The sequence below is a fragment of the Notothenia rossii genome, assembly GCF_949606895.1.
Source record: "Notothenia rossii genome assembly, chromosome: 1".
NCBI lineage: Eukaryota > Metazoa > Chordata > Actinopteri > Perciformes > Nototheniidae > Notothenia > Notothenia rossii.
This window is the reverse complement of record NC_136912.1, coordinates 78238178-78256074: the sequence shown is the minus strand read 5'-3', so window position 1 is coordinate 78256074 and position 17897 is coordinate 78238178. Positions and strand designations below refer to the sequence as shown.

At 39.1% G+C, this 17897-nt stretch overlaps 2 protein-coding genes across 5 annotated transcripts in view; one reads left to right on the top strand and one right to left on the bottom strand.

Moving 5' to 3' along the window:
* nek7 (NIMA-related kinase 7) overlaps positions 1-9552 on the top strand; it is a 58961-nt gene extending 49409 nt beyond the window's left edge. For both annotated transcript variants that reach the window (XM_079665197.1, XM_079665198.1), the window contains 2 exons: positions 4356-4469; positions 7072-9552. In XM_079665197.1, the coding sequence (XP_079521323.1) occupies positions 4356-4469; positions 7072-7182 (225 nt within the window). In that variant the 3' untranslated portion in view covers positions 7183-9552. The remainder of the gene's footprint in view (positions 1-4355; positions 4470-7071) is intronic.
* A 639-nt stretch (positions 9553-10191) lies between these two features.
* LOC307029311 (receptor-type tyrosine-protein phosphatase C-like) lies at positions 10192-17255 on the bottom strand. Of its 3 annotated transcripts, none has more exons than XM_079665171.1 (10): positions 17177-17255; positions 16391-16438; positions 15600-15806; positions 13467-13496; positions 12973-13245; positions 11783-11997; positions 11620-11680; positions 11402-11510; positions 11069-11112; positions 10192-10770 (listed from the first exon to the last, which is right to left on the bottom strand). In XM_079665171.1, exons 1-10 carry the CDS (start codon positions 17190-17192, stop codon positions 10751-10753), a joined length of 1023 nt encoding a protein of 340 aa, XP_079521297.1. In that variant the 5' UTR covers positions 17193-17255; the 3' UTR covers positions 10192-10750. The 3 variants fall into 3 exon arrangements, with proteins under 3 accessions (XP_079521297.1, XP_079521298.1, XP_079521299.1); XM_079665172.1 differs by having other exon boundaries at positions 16391-16515; positions 17177-17228; XM_079665173.1 differs by lacking the exon at positions 15600-15806 and having other exon boundaries at positions 17177-17226.
* Positions 17256-17897: the final 642 nt, after the last annotated feature.

Here is a 17897-nt window from a genome sequence, read left to right as displayed (position 1 = left end):
GTCCCTGCAGAACCAGACTTTTTCTCTTTTTACACATAAGGTATAGTCTATTGTAGGGATTAAACAAACAAGATACAATATGTTTATTAGTTAGCTTCATGGGTGCTGGAAGGTAGATTTTGTTATCTTGGCACAGAACCATGCTAGCTGTTTCCAGCTTCTGTTCTAAGCTAAGCTAACAGGATGCTGGCTGGAGCTTCATAATTTACAGACAGATTACAGACTGGCATTGACGTTCTCCTCTATCTCTCAGCAAAAAAGCAAATAAGTGTGTTTCAAAAAATGCTGTATCTTTTCTATACACCATAACATGTAGTTTAGCCGCAGTGAGATGGGGCCATAAGAACACATCCCGTCTTTCCTCAGAGTTTAACCCACTGGAGCGATCTGGCACTTTGAAGTAATTCGTCCATTCTTCTTCTACTTCTTCTCATCTTTCTTTCCTTTTTACTGTATTGAAGTAGAGAAGTGACGACTCCACTGGGTGTAGGTATATTTTTAATGACTGTCCCTACTCTATGACTTATTGCCTTGATTAATATATCATCATAAAACCACATGAAGGACCAATGAGCACATAAAAAAGTCATGCTCTCCTCAGTTGTAATGTGTGAGTGTGTGTGCAGAGAATACAAAATATACCTCTATTTTGCATATGTATGTTAACAATTAGATTTGTATTTGTGTATAGTGCTTGCCTGTAATTTTGTGTGTGAGTGTCTGTGTGTGTGTTTATAAATGAGTAAGTGAGAAGTTGTGAGGAACCCTTCGGTCCCAGGCTATAAGGGCTCCAGGGATGAAGACGGGTGGAGGGAGAAGACGGGAGCCTCTCATAGCTCCCTTTTTTAATTGGCGTACAGGGAGAGAAGCTGGAGCGAGCGACCGGGATCAGTGTTAATTACGCTGGAAGGCCCCATCTAGACCTTTTACACGGACAGGGATGCTGGCTTTACATGTCTGGGCTGAGGAGAGCGCAGCCTGGCCAGCTGAAGAAGAGCAGAGGAACAAAGGAAGGAGATGCTTTGTGTGTGTGTGTTTGTGTGTGTGTGTGAGGATGTGTGTGTGTGAGGATGTGCGTGTGTTCTGCCACCAGCAGCTCACACCCCTTAGACAGACAGCAGGCATGCGTGTGCATTGTATTTCTCTCGAATATCAATGAACCGTGCACACACACACACATACATACATACACACACACACACACACACACACACACACACACACACACACACACACACACACACACACACACACACACACACACACACACACACACACACACAGTCTTATACTCACCAGGGCCTCAGAGGTCAGAGAGTGAGTCAATCATCTAACCCATTGCAACGACACAATATGAAAAAAAGAGTAAGTGTGTGTGCTGAGAGCAGGGGGCCGGCAGCTGTCAGGGGCTGGGAGCAGCAGGCACTAATGAAGCAGATGAATAGTGCAAAAACTCCCAAATACAAACAGGACAGTTGACATTTTTCATCTGTCAAAAGCAGAAGATGCATGAAAATACGATGGGGTCTTGTTTAACCCCTTACCTCCTGGGGTTTATAGCTGGCTGATTTTCTTCTTCTTCTGTCCCACTCTCAATTTCCTCTTGCCAACAGAGAAACCTATTGTTTTTTAAAAGCACTAGCCTTCCTACCTAGCCTTTACACACAAACAACAGACATCCACACTAGTTACACATATATTTGTTATAAAGCAATTAAGAGTGTTCTCCCACACGGCTCTTTTTAAGGCATTGAAGTGAACCAGTACTGAAAATAGTCAGCATGTTCTGTGCCAAACATGGACACGCCATACCCTTTTAAAGGAAAGCCAGCTGAGTCCGCCTGGTTCTGCCCTTTTACTTCTTTGAAACCTCTCAGTTTGTTTATTGGAAAGGGATTTGGTTCTGAAACAGAAAAGCAAGATATTTGTTGACCTTAGTGGTACATTCCTGATGATAAAATATAACATTTTCCTAACTCACTGGAGTGATAACATATTTATAGGCTGCAGCAAATGGGAAGTTAGTTAAAATAACTAGTGGAATGACAATTTGAATGCCTGTCGATCAATTATTGCACAACCCAAAGTGAAATCATAGGTTACATATAAGAGGCTTTGTTTCTAATGGAAGTGCATTATTGCTCACACACACAGGAATACACATTTCCTCACACATCTCATCACTGTCAACCGCCTGCTGTGCCAGTCTCAGTCCTAATGGTTGGACCAGAGGGAGAGAAAGCGAGCTGGAGAGAGGGAGAGAGAGATCATCTGTACTCTGTGTTTACGTGTTTTTCTGAGGAAATGCCGTGTTAATACGAGGATGTGATGAAGAACGCTGATTAATATTGGATGGTAAATTATGTCCAGATGAGAGAGGGCCTACTGAGATTGTGCTCCCGTCTTCTTGACTTCCCACTGGAAGCTGTGACAGAGACTCTTTCAAAATGTGCCCTATAGGGAACGAGAAGTTTTCTGTCTGCACCATCAATGTTTGTCACATTCTTCATTGAAGACTGAAATGAAATTGTTGATGTACTTGACAGTTTTTGAAATGCGTCAAAGAGTTACATTTGTAGCTGGAGCCACAAAGGGAGGCCATTTCCACTTGTTTAAGTAGTAATACGTCTAAAAAAATGTGTTGGAGGAAGGAAACCATTGCCATTTGAAAAGTGATGTTAAGACATGACCCCGTCTTTTCCTCAGATGCCATTTACATGTTAATACTCCATGTCACAGCCTGTCCCCCATTGTAACTGAAAGACAGCTTCTGTAATCTACCTCTACTTCCTTCCGTAGTCCTATTTACGGAAAAAATATTTAGTCTCTAATATGCCTTATATTGTGGAAGGTGGCACATTAACACTCACCTGCTTTATTCTGCATGGAACGATTCCATTTGGATTCAGATATGGACACATTGTTATCATTTGTTTCTCACTACCAATTAACAGGCTGTCAAACACACTCTGTACACTCTCGGATAATAATGTAGGGACACCTGGAAGAAATAATTGAATATTTATTTGTTTAATTACCGGTGCTTTCACAAACTTGTGATTATCTTTTGCCCTGCATGCTCCTGGTGATGAAACACTCGTCAATATCACATTGGAGTTTGAAATACCCCACAGTACTGAAACAATACTGCAGATGGAGGCGGTGAGAAACACAAATGGAAACCAATAAGCAATGACTACTATAATTGGACCTTGTTTCACATTGTTCCACGAGACACTTCCTCTCTTCTGGATGTCATTAGGACGTACAGCAACATTTCAAAGTACACAGAAATGCCCTCTCCCCATAACAGGTGCAGGGCATGACATTGCAATATGGCTTTTGCATACTTATTTTACTGTACAACCTTTTGCATAAGAGAATGTATTTTTTCCTCTGAATTAATATGAAATAGAAGTCCTTTAATATCATGTTGGATACTCACTTCTTCCTATGTAACACTATGTAAATAAGTAACAACCGAATCAACAAGCTACAGTTTCTTTAAGCAGCTCCTCATCATTTACACTGACAGCCATTCTAACCACAATTATTTATTGTTAGTTAAGCAATTTGGGCCAACACAAAAGCCTAACGCACTATTCATTTCCGAAGGCACTGAATCAGAAAAACAATAAGAGTGTGAGTGTGCTTGTTATGCAAACCTGCTGCAGGCTTCACCTTCCGCATACACATTTTAACAATAAGAAGTCAGTCAGTCACCCTGGCAGATATGGCATGCTATATTTTCTATTCTTAGACATGCAGGAGGGTTTTTTCACATATTTCCACTCAGCAAAAGTCTCCTTATCCTTTCCACTCTTCCTTAGCATTCCCATCTGCCTCTCCTCTGCTCTGCTTGCTTGCATTTGTTTTCCCGAGGATACAGTTTTCTCACTGCTCCAGCCAACTGAGAAATTCTCTCTCTCATAATATGCCTGCACCCCTCTCCTCACTCTCCTCTCCCATTCTCAACTCTGTCTCCATATTTGTGTATAACTTTATATCTCCACATTTTCGAAAGCAGTGCAGCAGAGAGGGTTAGCAAACTAAAGGGAAACACATAAGCTAAGAGAATCTCTCATGAATCTTTCTGTTTTGCTTCACTTGAATTTTACACTTATACTCATTCCTATACCAAACACTATAAAAAAAAAAAGAAAAGAAAGTTTGCCGATTTTATAAACACAAACTTTCTCTCAATACTGCTTTTTATCAATTAGTCATATACCTCGATAACAGTGAACCGTTCTGCATTGAACTCACTGTACAGCGACGTGTTGAAATTCTGCGTGTTCAAATTTTTACTTTACTAACACCCTGCCTTTCCTTTCCCTCATATCTTTATATTTCAGATGGCAGCCCTGCAGAGTCCGTTCTACGGGGATAAGATGAACCTCTACTCCCTTTGTAAGAAGATAGAACAGTGCGACTACCCCCCACTTCCCTCAGATCACTACTCAGAGGAGGTAAGTACTGTGCCAGCTGCCATTCACTGCTGTCATAGGTAGATACAGACCTGCTCAGTGTTGGAAAAGGACTTCTATTCCTAAACTCCTTCTTAAAATAAACTTTTAGAAAATTCTTAATATCTTTTAGGTGAAGTACTGTGTAAAGCAGTGGTAGCCGGTTTCTCTTTCTCTGTGCCAGTTCGCTGATTTTGACTTGTGTTCACTATTAAAGTACTTTTTTTTTTTATATGCGAGTGAAATCCACCCAACTGTCTGAGCTAAAGTTCAGTATGATATTGCTCTGTGATCAAAAGACCGGCTATGATTTTAACCGTTTGAAAAATTAAATGCACATATCAAAAGCATCTGGCCATGCTACAAAGTGGGGTGAAGCTGAATGGGCTACAGTGTCATGTTTCCCTAACTAAATGTTAAATCATCTGCTGTAGTTCTGCGTAGACTTACCCATGCACAGAAATGTAATGTATTCGGGCTGCGGTCAAAGATCTCCTTATTGCTGATTGCCGCTGACGTGTGTATGAATGCGCATGGCTTTGTGTTTGCATGCCCTCTTTATGTGGGTGGCATTTTTTCCCTAACATTTCTGTCCTTTTCTCTTAAATATATTAAGTAAATTGTAGACACATGCAAAAAACGTAGACACTGACTCATAGGCACACACGCACATACACTGCAGGCATTACCTTCATTCACCAGTGACACTGTGCTTTGGTATGGGCGCACTACAGCTTTGTGAGTTATAATAATAATTAACAATAAATACCTGTGTTTTTCATTGTTTCAGCCATCGTACTTTAGGTGACATTGCAATTTAAACTTAATCTCATTATTGATTAGTATGTCCAATACTTTTTGATAAGTTGGTGATTTATTCAGTCTATGAAATGTCAGAAAATAGTCCAGATAAGATCCTGTGGTGACGTCTTTGTAGAGTTGTTTTTGTCTCTAATTATAACTGGAAGGCCAAACTGGAAGATACACACAGCACAAGGTGACATTTGAGAGCCTGAAGTCATTTCACAGCAAATATTCTACATTTTCTACTTTAACTAATCCATGGATTCATTTATTCATCCAGGATTTAACAAAATAATTTTTAGTCAATCAACAAATTGATTAATTGACTCATGACATACCAGTATTAAGATGCCTTTACATTCCTACATGTTAAATGTCTAATAAAAAGGTGCAACTTATTTGCCCTCCATGCTCTCGTACCATCTCAGTATTTGTGCACAGCTAGTTTAAGTGGTTCTCCTAATTCATGTTATATACTAAACCCTATTAAGAGGCTTTATTATACTGTGGCATTGACTTCATCAGGATGATAAAGGCTAATTGCGAGGTGTCTGAAGCCTCTGTAGTCTCTATGACTGAGTTTTTGTTTGTGCATGAGCAATTGTGCAAGTGTATATTTTGCAACAAGAGCTCTCTCCACTCACACACCACGCTGAGCTTCTGCGTTGCCCCACATGTCACCCCCATCCAGGAGAAAGGGAGACAAAGCGAAAGAGAGAGGGAATGATAGAGCGAGAGACAGGGCGATGGAGAGATGGAGATGAGGGGGGTGCCTGCAGCGCCTGTCTGGATGTAAACAATGCTCCTGAAGGATCGGCAGCAAACTGTCAGCTGCTCATCTTTGTTGTGTCATTTAACCATCTCCGTCTATGCTTCCCCCCCACGCCTCCCTTCTCCAGCTCCCACTCCCCCCCCCCTCCACCTGACACTCTCCCCCACTCCCCCATCCCACTCGCCATGCAAAGAAGCGCATGAATATTTTACATATCTGCATCTCCCCCCCCCTCTCCATCTCCATTCTGTGGGACTAATTCTCAGACTGTCTGAATTTGCATCTTTCTCCCACTTTCTCTTTCTCACACACACACACACACACACACACACACACACACACACACACACACACACACACACACACACACACACACACACACACACACACACACACACACACACACACACACACACACACACACACACACACACACACACACACACACACACACACACACACATATAAACACAGCGGCTGACGAGAACTCGTCCAAGCCGGTGCCACGCAACAGCGGCCAGGAAGTCGGCAGACGGTTACCATAGCGACCTCGCGTAGATGTTATCTTTTTTTCTTCTTTCCTCTCAATCTTTTATTCTCTTCTCTTTTTTTAATGATGGCGGTGGCTGTTCCGCCTGCGAGCCTGTCTATCTATCTGCTCCAATCAGCCGCTTCGCTCGGCTTCAAGTGTAAGTGCTGTCTCCGGATGGCAATGGAGTGGCAGCAGTGTGTGCGTTAGTGTGTCTGTGTGTACTTGTGGGGCTGGGGTAAATTTGGATTCAGACCAATCGTAGATTAGTGCACTAACACAGCTCTGCGTCTTTGTCTCAGCTCGATTACCTGTGGCCTTGTTATTGCTTTTATCAAATGAGCTCATCTAGAGGGCACAGAGAGACGAGCAGGTCTCCGTTAGCGACGGTTTGTTCATTTTCTCAAGCTGCTCTTTTACAGTTTGCTCACACTACAGTTTATTGATTGTTTAATTTCTCTGTTTACCCCCCACTCACACACCCCTGTCTTTCTCACCAGCTGAGGAACTTGGTAGATATGTGCATCAACCCTGACCCGGAGAAGAGGCCGGACATCACCTACGTGTACGACATTGCCAAACACATGCAGAACATGACACAGGGCAGCTAAACCCAGAGTGACACGCATATAGCTCGCAGAACTCCTCCCCACTTCCCTTCTTGCTTTTCATGCTGGACTCGAACAAATCTATTGGCTTTTATACAATAACTCCAGAGTTTAGCTCCTTGTGATAAGAAGCAACATAATTATTGTAAAGGTGGAGGTACAGTCCATTACATAACTGACACCCAAACCTTTCTGCCTTAGGATAAAGATTATACAGATTATACTTCTTGTCAGGTGGACCTCCCATTCCTCAGACTTCAATAATGATACAGCACTGAAAATCAGCGTATTGTAACTCACTGATGTGCTATAGCTTTAAAATGCATTTCCTCTGTATATTCATGTATTGAAGTGATGGTGTTCTTCAACAGCTGATAGAAGCATATTGTGTTTGAAGCAGATATACTGAAAAAAGATTATAAGAAGAAAATAAAAAAGGCAAAGTTAGCTGTTACCTATCCACAAAACAGTTAATCATGGATCAGAAGAAAAAAAAATGACCATTAACGGTTTACTAGTTGAGACCTATGCAATTAGCACGAAAAAGACATGAAAACTTTAAAAAGAAAGTTTTCCACTTGAGGGCAGCAGAACTGAGAGACGTAACAAAGTGTTATTGGTGGTAGAGGCGGTGTTGTGTTGCACTTTATCCTGGTACTGAAAGGAGGGCAGGGTGATCATGCCTAATGACTGTATTAGGAAAGGAAGGATCATTTAGAGGGTAGACTAGAGACCTGCCGGGGGGGAAAACATGGGCAAATGTCTCCACAACACTTTGAATGTAAGTCATTTTGACATCTATGTATTGTCTTTGAAAAATTCAGAATGTCTCTTTTTTGACAGCCTAGAAGGAGTCGAGAAGCTGAAAGCAAAGCAGTTTTACGTCTGCTGTTTACCTTAGTCACTGACACCAAAAGATTCCCTCCTTGGTTCAACTCAAGCAAAATATATTTTTTAAATCACAATAAAGACATGGGAAGTCAAAACACATAGTTCTCCATCATTGTCCAGCGGCTGCATTTGTGGACAAAATGTTGTGATTGTTTGCATTGCTGTGTACGTTTGCAGTGTAGTTGTCTTGTTAAGTAACACATGTGTTGAAGAGAGAGCAGATCCTTGTGTAGCCGTCCATGCCATGAGTAAACCACAGCGTGCCTACCTAACTTATCCTCCAGTAGGGATACCAAAGACAAAGTCACGTATAGACAGAGCACTTTCTACATGTGTTTGGTGTTATTCATGGGAAGTATATCAAGGAGTTGTCCTGAAAATACAAACACCAATGGGACTCACATAGTTTTACTGTACATAGTAAAGAAGTTCCTATAGATGTAATACTGTAAGGTTTAATAACCCTTTATTCATTTGGAGGAAGGATACAGGGGTATGTTTGTTTTTATTTTTTTTGTTTTTAACAGTTAATACTGTAGGTTTACTCCAGCAGGTCACAAATGACCAGCTCTGACCACCACCAGTTTACATAGTAACAACCATACCACACGAAAGTTATAGCAAATAAGCAACGGTTAATAACGCTTAATTTCGGTCGCTTATGAATTCTCTTCTATCATTAAATAGCCGCTCATTGAAATGATTGTACTTGTATGCCCATGTTTGATCATGTTTTTTCATTAACATGAAATAGTAAATAGTAGAAAATCAAAGCTTATAGATAAGAAAATATAAGTGATTTTGTCTCAGTCGACACATTATTGTGATAGTGTGTTGATCGCAGATATTTCCTTGGGACTTGCAGATGCAGTTTTTGTTTACCATTGCTTTCTCACTCTCTCCTCCATTTCAGTTTTTAATCTTTATTATCTAATATTTTTCATTGTGTTCACCCAAGTGTCTTTTAATTTTATCTTTAGTTCTCTAAACAATAGCATTTCTATGGCACCAAAGTATTTCAGCAATTAAAGCGATTGAGTTTTGATGCTAAATGCTTTTATATCGGCCTGACAGTTGCATCCAATGCAAGTACCAGTCTGTTATAAAAGATGTAATATACTGTATATTGAACAAATTGCCTTGCTTTTAAAAAAGAAATCCTCACTAGCAGGTTTATAACACACAGTGCTAAGTCACTTTAATGGTTACGGCCCTTTCTTGGTAGTGAGCGTTTTAGCCTCCATGTCACATACATGTCATCTCACATACTCTCCTGTGTCCTCGCCTTTTACTTCGACTCAGTTTCCTTTCCACAGACCCTCTGAAGTTGGGATTGAAGAGTCTAGGGGTGTTTCCAGAAAGTCAAATATTGCAAATAATATTTATTGTTTGGTTTTTTTTCAGAACATTTCATGTCAAATTAAACACCCTTATCACAAATGCCTTGTATGCTAACTAAATGCAATAAAGCTTTCAAATTCATTTTGGATATTAGAGTGAGTGTTTGGAGTTGACCCGGTTTCAATGAGTTTCACATCCGAACATTCGATCAACAAGAAATACAGCAATTACTGTTCCACACCTGAAGACCTGCACCAGATTAGTCATTTATTAAAGGACTGAACTTTGAAAGGGGGACATGTATCATGATTCCTGAATTTACAGCAAGAGGGCGTTTTCCTCTGATCGACAACTGGCAAGTGAAACCAGCTTAATGGTAAGTATATTTATATAACTTCATTTGATTTTTTTAACACAACATGCAAATGTATCAATTATAGTAGGTTTTGTCTGAACTCCTCAAGTACATTTGTTGTTTCATTGTTCTGCAGGTTAAAGAGTTCCAGTATTACAGTAGATGCTTAGTAAATGTCGTGTAATGTGGTATTTCCTGTCATGTTGTAACAAAAACATTGCCTAAATAAACCACTTAACCACTCATAGCACAATGGACTATATACCAATGGCTACATGGAATTAGGCATTGGCATCTTTTCAGATTAGGGCCAATTTGGTTGGAATATTAGAATAATTTCCTTACTGTTACCAATACCAAAAGTGTATATTGGTTTAATTATTGATTCTTAAATAGTAATAACTTCTTAAAGAAAACATTACATGTGATGTTTTATGGCTACAAGCGCACTACTTTATTTGTTTGCATTATGAGTAATTATTGGTCATACAAATATGAAAGGTAATACATCAGATACACACATGTGAAAAACGGCAGCTGTTACAAAAGACATAAAACACCACCAATACCTTTAGCTACTGTACATATCAGCCTGTCTGCATCTGCAAGACTTAACAACTGTTGCTATTCATTTCCCTCTCTTTAGGTGGTGTCGTCTGGCAAGGTTGTAAATATAAAAGAACAATGTGATGTAATCTCAACAGAACAATAAAACCAGTTATAATCTTATAAGAGCATTTGAATACAAAACTTAAATGGTCCACTTGTTGCAATGCACACATTAAAACATAACAACCCAAAACGACTAAAACATGAAGCAATTAATCCATCCCATCTTGTCTTAAACACACCATTGCCAGTGAAAGCAGATTAAAATTATTTCTATAGGCTATATACAGCTACGTCACATGAGTAAATGATGATTTGGTTGGCTGCTCCATCAGGCCTTCTTCATCAGGTTGAGTCTCTACGGTGGCATTCAGATTAAGCCACATTAGCATAAACTACAGCAGGGAAATAGAAGGAAAATTGTGCAATTTAATGTTATGTACTCATCAAAATACAGTGCACTTAACACACTTCACAAAGATATGTTGTCATACTTTAAAACTACAAGATGGCCTATTAGTTGTAGAATATAGTCAAGCAAAATAAGGTAGTATACTACTAAAGCTAAATGTACTTTATAATTACTAATAAAAATAACTTACTTAATAGTTTATATTTCGAATGTAATATAAAGTGTTACAGGGATTTCTGCAAATTAAAAGAAAATGATAGTAAAAAGAAAACTATACTCACTTTCTGTTAGTTCAATCACAGCATTTTCATCCACCTCCGCATCGCTGTGAAGAAAAAAGCTCAAATTAGCTTTATGTAAAAACATTTATATAGAATATAACATATTATTATAATATTCAATAATGTATTAAACGGTCAGCTTTTAAATATGTAATGTGTTACCTCTGCCTAAAAAAGATGAGATAAAACTTAATAAATCTCATTTAAAAATGTCATCACATCCTTTACTGTAAATAATAGTAATAATATCAAACTTAAACAACTGTAAAACAAACCAGAGAGAATGTAAAAGTCAAACTGATAGAGTTGGGTAAGAAGTAAGTAAGTATTTACTTCCTGGACTTTCTAAGCCTCGGAGTGTAGATCTTATAGAGCACCACGGCAAAGGCCACAGATGCCATGATGAAGAAGACCAGGCGAACAATGAGAGCTTTGTCATCATCTGTGACATAAGAGTTAAATACAATGAATGAAAAGAGATGTAGAGTGTACAAGTGTCAAAATGACTTGGTTAATTAACCATTTTTGGCATGAATTAAAACACCACATACAGGAAGTGGAGACAGCCTCTCCTTTGGGTTTGCCCTCGTTTTGTCCATTGAAAGCAGTCACCTGGAAACACAGAAGATCTCATCAGGAAATATAGCATTTGAAGAAATATGAGGAATAAAGTTTAGATAGTGTTTGGAAACCAAATGTTTGGCTCATACACACCTTCAGTTTGTATTTGGTTGAGTAGCTTAAATCTTTGAATTCAAACTTGCATTCGGTTTGGTTCAGAGTCTTAATCGGGACATCATCACCACCACTATAAAGACGTGCGATGTAATGCTTCCTAGGTCCATTCAAATCATTTGGAGGATCACAGGTTGCGTGAATCACGTTATGCTCTTGAAGATTCCAGACCAGGTTCTTAATTTCTCCAGGCACTGTAAAAAAACATATTAAGTGATATTTCAATTTGTTTAAACAGCATTTTAAACAATGATTTGCATCAGAAGTGTGTTGCTGCATTGGATGAATGGTTGTAGGGATATAAATACAAACTGTGCAAATCAAAGAAAGTTGCATTGAAAACATGTATCATTATAATTTCATTGTAAAAAGTTTTTATTCTTTAATCTTTTATGTTCTGACACGGCTGTTACAGGGTGTGTTGGGGGAAGTCTGCAGGTTGGACTTCACATGCATCACATTTATGAAATGGAAATTGCAATTTTTAAAGGAAATGACAATGAGTTATGCAATTATATATGATAGGCAGCCGCATAGTAGGTGACACGTAAATGTAATATGTACATCATGTTCAAATTGATTCATTTGTTAAATCCTTAGTTGGGTCAGAACAGACTCAGGTCGGTAGAGTTATAGCAAAATACAATACAATAAAAAACACTGTTCTTCACTAACGACTGTAACTACAGAGTAATGTTCATTATAATGGCCTGAAAAACAAGGATGTATATTGATATGCTGTCTGATTCACAGCATTTGATATCATTTGTTTAAAAAAGACAGACAGAATAAGATTAGTCACATCATTTATATGATGATATTAAATAGAAGAAATTAGATAAAAACGTTAAGTACTATAACGTAATTACTATAACTTAACATTCTAAAATCATTCATTATATTAAATTGTGTGTTAATGTTCCAAATTGAAATAATGAGTGACTTTATAACGTACCTTTCAACAACATAGGAAATTATACCTTAATAAATATTTGTTTATATTACCTTTGATCTAAATATTATCCAAGTGACATTTTAGACACTTACCTCCAATCGTTGTCTTAATATGTATTACATTGTTTAGTGCAGGTTCTCTGTGGCTGTTGTATTTGGGTTGGACTGCACAGTTAAAAAAAGTAAGATAATATTCAACAATTATTAATACTCACTCCATTGGTTTGTCTTAGTTGTATTTGTTTGTGAGGTGCAGGGTGTTTTTTTGCCAGCAGCATCATTAAATGCCACATCATGCTCATACTCAGTGCAGGGTTTCAGGTGTTTGATTTCATGTCTTGAGCGTTCGTTGGAGAACGGAATAGAATAGTTGTGTCCAGTATCTGGTCGGCCTGGTTCTTTGATGTTGATGATGTAGTTGCCAGTCGTAAAGTTCTTATTCATGGTAATGTTGAAGCCAGAGTTGCTGAGTGTGACCGTGAAAGAACCTGCACACAAAATAAAAACAAAACCTGGTGACATCCTTTAATCCCAGACACTTTGTAGATGTTGAAAGTTCTCCGGGGAATCTAAACTTTACTTTCTGCAATAGCATTCATTGCCAAGGATAACACTATGGAGAAATACCAACATAATCTTTGAACGTTTTTGTTAATATGAGTGTGAAGAAGAACTGTATTATGTCTTGAAAATAAAAACTGATACTCACACTCCAGAGGTGGAGGGGCTTGAGTCTCGGCTGGAGAACACATTCAAAGTGATCAGAAAAATAAACCACAAAATGTTAATATATGCTTATGACAACATCTATACTCTTGCAACTGTGTGTATTTTATTAACCTAACGTAACACACTCATTAGCAGTGCTAGTAGCTGTAGTCTACATTCATAATAGTAACACAGTAATATCAGAGTCTTATAGAAGAACAAATGGCGGGCTTGTTAAGGAGAAAACGTTCCAACCTTTGGCATTAGCAGTGCTTGAATTGGAATAAAAAAGGTGCCAGTACTCTAAATCAGCAACAAGTATTTGGCACAAAGTCATAGTATATCCTATAATGCTGGTGGGTTTGTCTCTTTACTGTATATTTTAGAAAGGCTCACTGTACTTAAACAAAATGACTCAGGGTGCATCTGAGATTAGAGGGGGTGCAGTGGGAAAGTGCTATTTTTATAAGTGAGGAGTGGACCTGACACCCTCTAGTCTAGGGGGGTCCGGGGGCATGCTCCCCCGGGAACATTTTTTTTTAAATATTGAAGTTAGATGCATCAATCTGGTGCACTTTGAGAGCAAAATGAAGAGATATATGGATACCTCTCAACATCCATAATGAAACAACTGTAAACAGATTTACTTTTTCTTTATGGATATAAAAGAAAGTAAAGCTTGACTCCTACTGGCTGGTTAAATGACTCCTCGTCCCTGAGGCCACTACCAGTTTTTTGTGCCATTTTGCTGGATTTATTTGTCAATAGCGTTGCTGCACAAAGTGATAGCCCTCTAGTTTAAATCTACTACGCACAAAGAAACATATGGAGATGGGTTACTATTTAAAAAAAAATAGCAAATCTATTTGGGAACAGTGGGGCCGGGCCTCAAATCCTATAGGGGGGTCCGGGGGCATGCTCCCCCGGTAAAACAAATTTTTAAATGTTGGACTTAAATGCATCAATCTGGTGCATTTTGAGGGGGAAATAAAGAGACTACACCCATATGAAACAAAAATGTATACATTTAAATAATCATAAAATCATAAGTACATGGCCATAACCAATAACATACAATATCCAATATGAAAAAACATTGAAACTTGTTTATTTATTTGTTTTTGGTTCATTTATAGTTGTGAGTGTGTCTGGGCTCCTGAATCGGCCTCTCCTGTCTCCCTCCTCTCCCCCATGCTCCTCTTTAAGGCAACAGCAAAGAATAGTTTTAGCTCTCAACAAGTTTCTTACCTTGTTTCACCTAGTTAACATTTTTTTTGTATTATTCATGCATATTTTACTAATCACTACCCCCTCAAAAGGAAATATGAGTTTACATAAATGGTGACCGAACCGTTTGAGACCCACTGAGATAACTTAAACTAAGTTAACTATCTAAAGACTCAAGAGAGTAATTCACCTCACCAGAGCTGTAGTTATCAGCCTCTCAGTCTGACAGCAAAGGACTCTCCCTCCACCTTGTTGTTTTAACAGCTCCTTATATCCGTTAGCGCAGCTAGCTAGCACCAGATGCTAACAACAATACACGTAACCGGTGCGCGCGCTTTCTCGCTCGCTCGCGCCACACATACACCAACACACACCCTCCCGAGCTTGAATGACACACAGAGACCAATCGAGGGCATAAGTATGATCTGTATGAAAGTGGCAATGTCGGCAGGCCACGTCATGTAGACAGCCAGTCACCCTCTGTGAGGCAGAGTCAGACCCACATTTGCGCTGCGTTGCGTTTACAATATATACGTATATTGCCGGCGGCTGAGTACCGTAAGAAGTGCCGGTACCGCATGGGTAAAAATCAGAAGTGCCGGTACTGCGTACCGGTGAGTACCGGCCCAATTCAAGCACTGGGCATTAGTAGTCACTGATGTGTTGGACGTGGTGATTGGAGGTTGAGGCTGGGCTTGAGAGATGCTTGTCGGCAAGTCTAATGTGGTGGTGGGTTTGGGTGAGGGTGAGGTGGTTGTAGAAGGAGCAGCAGTGGCTGTAAGAGGGAGAGCATGCTAGAGGTCACCCTACAAAATGTTCTGCCAATAGTCCTACCAGATGTCAGCAATGTCAGGCTGATTTCAACGCTGTTTCCAATAAAAGTCTAAACTGAGGCAGAATACATTACCAGAAATACTAGTTGAATATGTTGAAGGCATTGGTGGGTTTGAGGTGAGTGTTGGAGTGCTGAGTGGAGGTTTGGGGGCAGTTCTTTGATTGTCTGGAGATATGACAGCAGTTTCTGTCATGGTGCGTGGAGTTGAGGTGCTGTTTGGTAAACTGAATGCTGAAGAGGAATTTGTGCTGGTGCGTGGAGGTAAGGTGGTTGAAACATCTGTGTTCCAAGAAAATAAAAATAAATCAGGCCAAACACAATATGACAATGCAAGTTCATCAAAAGGTGCAACAGGAAAAAAAATGGTTAACCTAATATAACACACTCATTAGCAGCGCAGAGAGGCCTCTCGGTGTAGACTGGAAAATTCATGTGAAATCTGTCACACTTCTTTTCTCTTTTTTAGTAAGTTATCTTTGTCTTTCTTGCCATTCAGTTTAAGTCTTCATTCATACTGTATGCTGCAGTCAATCCTAAACTCGATAGCAGAAATTTTTTGTACGGGGAGATTTTTGTCCTGATCAGATCAGTACTGCTGATAGTTTGTGAAGGGTTCCAATTCAGGACGTTTTCTATGCTCATTAAGTTTGCCTTCTACTGATAAAACATAAGTAAGAGGACTTTCAATAAAAGCTCGAACGAACCTAATGTCCTGTGAGTACTAACATGTTGGGTTTAGATAATATTTGAAAAACGAATAACAAAATGTTAATAAGGGTTTTTGAATCTTTGAAATACTTAAATCAATATATTGTGTTGTTTATTGGTAGAGAGGCCTGTTTATCATGAAGAGGGTTACTTACCCTCCGCCATAACGATGATCCCAGCCCAGAGCAGCAGGATCTTGAGACCTGTCATTACCAGGAGTTAGGGTTTTATCATCAAGTATTGTCAGGATAGAGGATAATCAATCAGCAGACGAGTACTTCTATTTAATGCAGAGAAAGAAATGTCTAATTTTGAACTCGCATGCTTTCCAACTCAGCGTCTGTCAAGTTAAACCATTCTTATCTTCACAACTTCTGCAATCACGCTGCAGTTCTCCCGAGTTATTTTCTAAGTATTTATTTGATGGTCACTATGTGAATATTCAAATTATGTATCTGGCTTCTATTCCAGCTGTAGGGTCAATGATATGGGTTATACGGGTTTAATCCCGAATATTCAACATTAATTAGGAGAGTTATAGAGGGAACAATGAACATACGGTACACTGAATACACTGAACATTATAGACTTCATACAAGTAGATGTTTTGGCATGTTGTATTAAACCGCTTACATTGTACAGGTGTACCTTAAGAGGCAAGTAAGTGTATATTTTAAATAGCTTGATTAAAGCTATTTAATTAAAAGTTGTAAGTACGTTTTTATCCAAATTGTTCAGCGAGGCATCTTTTTCCACATCCATTTATCCATCTATAAATCCGCCTACTGTAACAGATTAAAAAAAAATGTATTGCTCTAAATAAAAACATAACTGGATCATAGACACTACCTTTTACAAGAATACACTTTTATTGTATTATCTATATAGGCCAATCCTCAGCGGTTAGCATTTTATAAGTAATAATAAATACAGTAACTTACAGTTGGCCATAGCCATGATCTCAGGTCAGAGCCACAGTTTCTCAACCAGCGGTTAGGTTGCAAGTGCACTTAGAAGTCGGAACAAAGACAAGATCACGCGCCTGTATTTCCTCTTTCTAGTAAAAGTTTATGCTATTTCAATTGTTAAAAAAATATCCATATTAGGATAAACATTGCATTCAAACCATGACTTCCTGTGTTGTCTGCACAAGCCATTTAGTGGCATTTCAGACAAATGCTTCATGCAATGCTGCTTTAAAACTTCAGTGCTCTTTCCAGAAGGGTTTAGTGACTTTTTCTGAACAAAATCTAATTTAGACAGAGTGAGATTAGTGTGCATAACATGCCTAACAATAACTCCAAAGTGCATTGAGTGCAAAGAGACACTCTGCTCTCAGGCCTGCAGTATTGAAGCCTGCAGATGCTGTCTCTTCTCTCCCAAACTTTTTTCTCCCTTTTTCTCCCATTTCAAAAAGAGAAAACATTCTTCCATTTGCTCCTGGAGTGAATGTCTTAATTTGCACAGTTTCATTCATTTCTGCTACAGTGTTAGTGTGTTTGAGGTCATTAGCTGAGTGTTTATGGTTTCTTTCCTTATTGTCTCCCTCGAGTCGCCCCGCCTTACCCCATTCTGTAGGTTTCCTCCACTCCCCCCACCCTCACTAACCGATCCCTCTGGGTACTCCAAATCCCTCTTGGCCAGGGAGCACTGGCTCTTTCC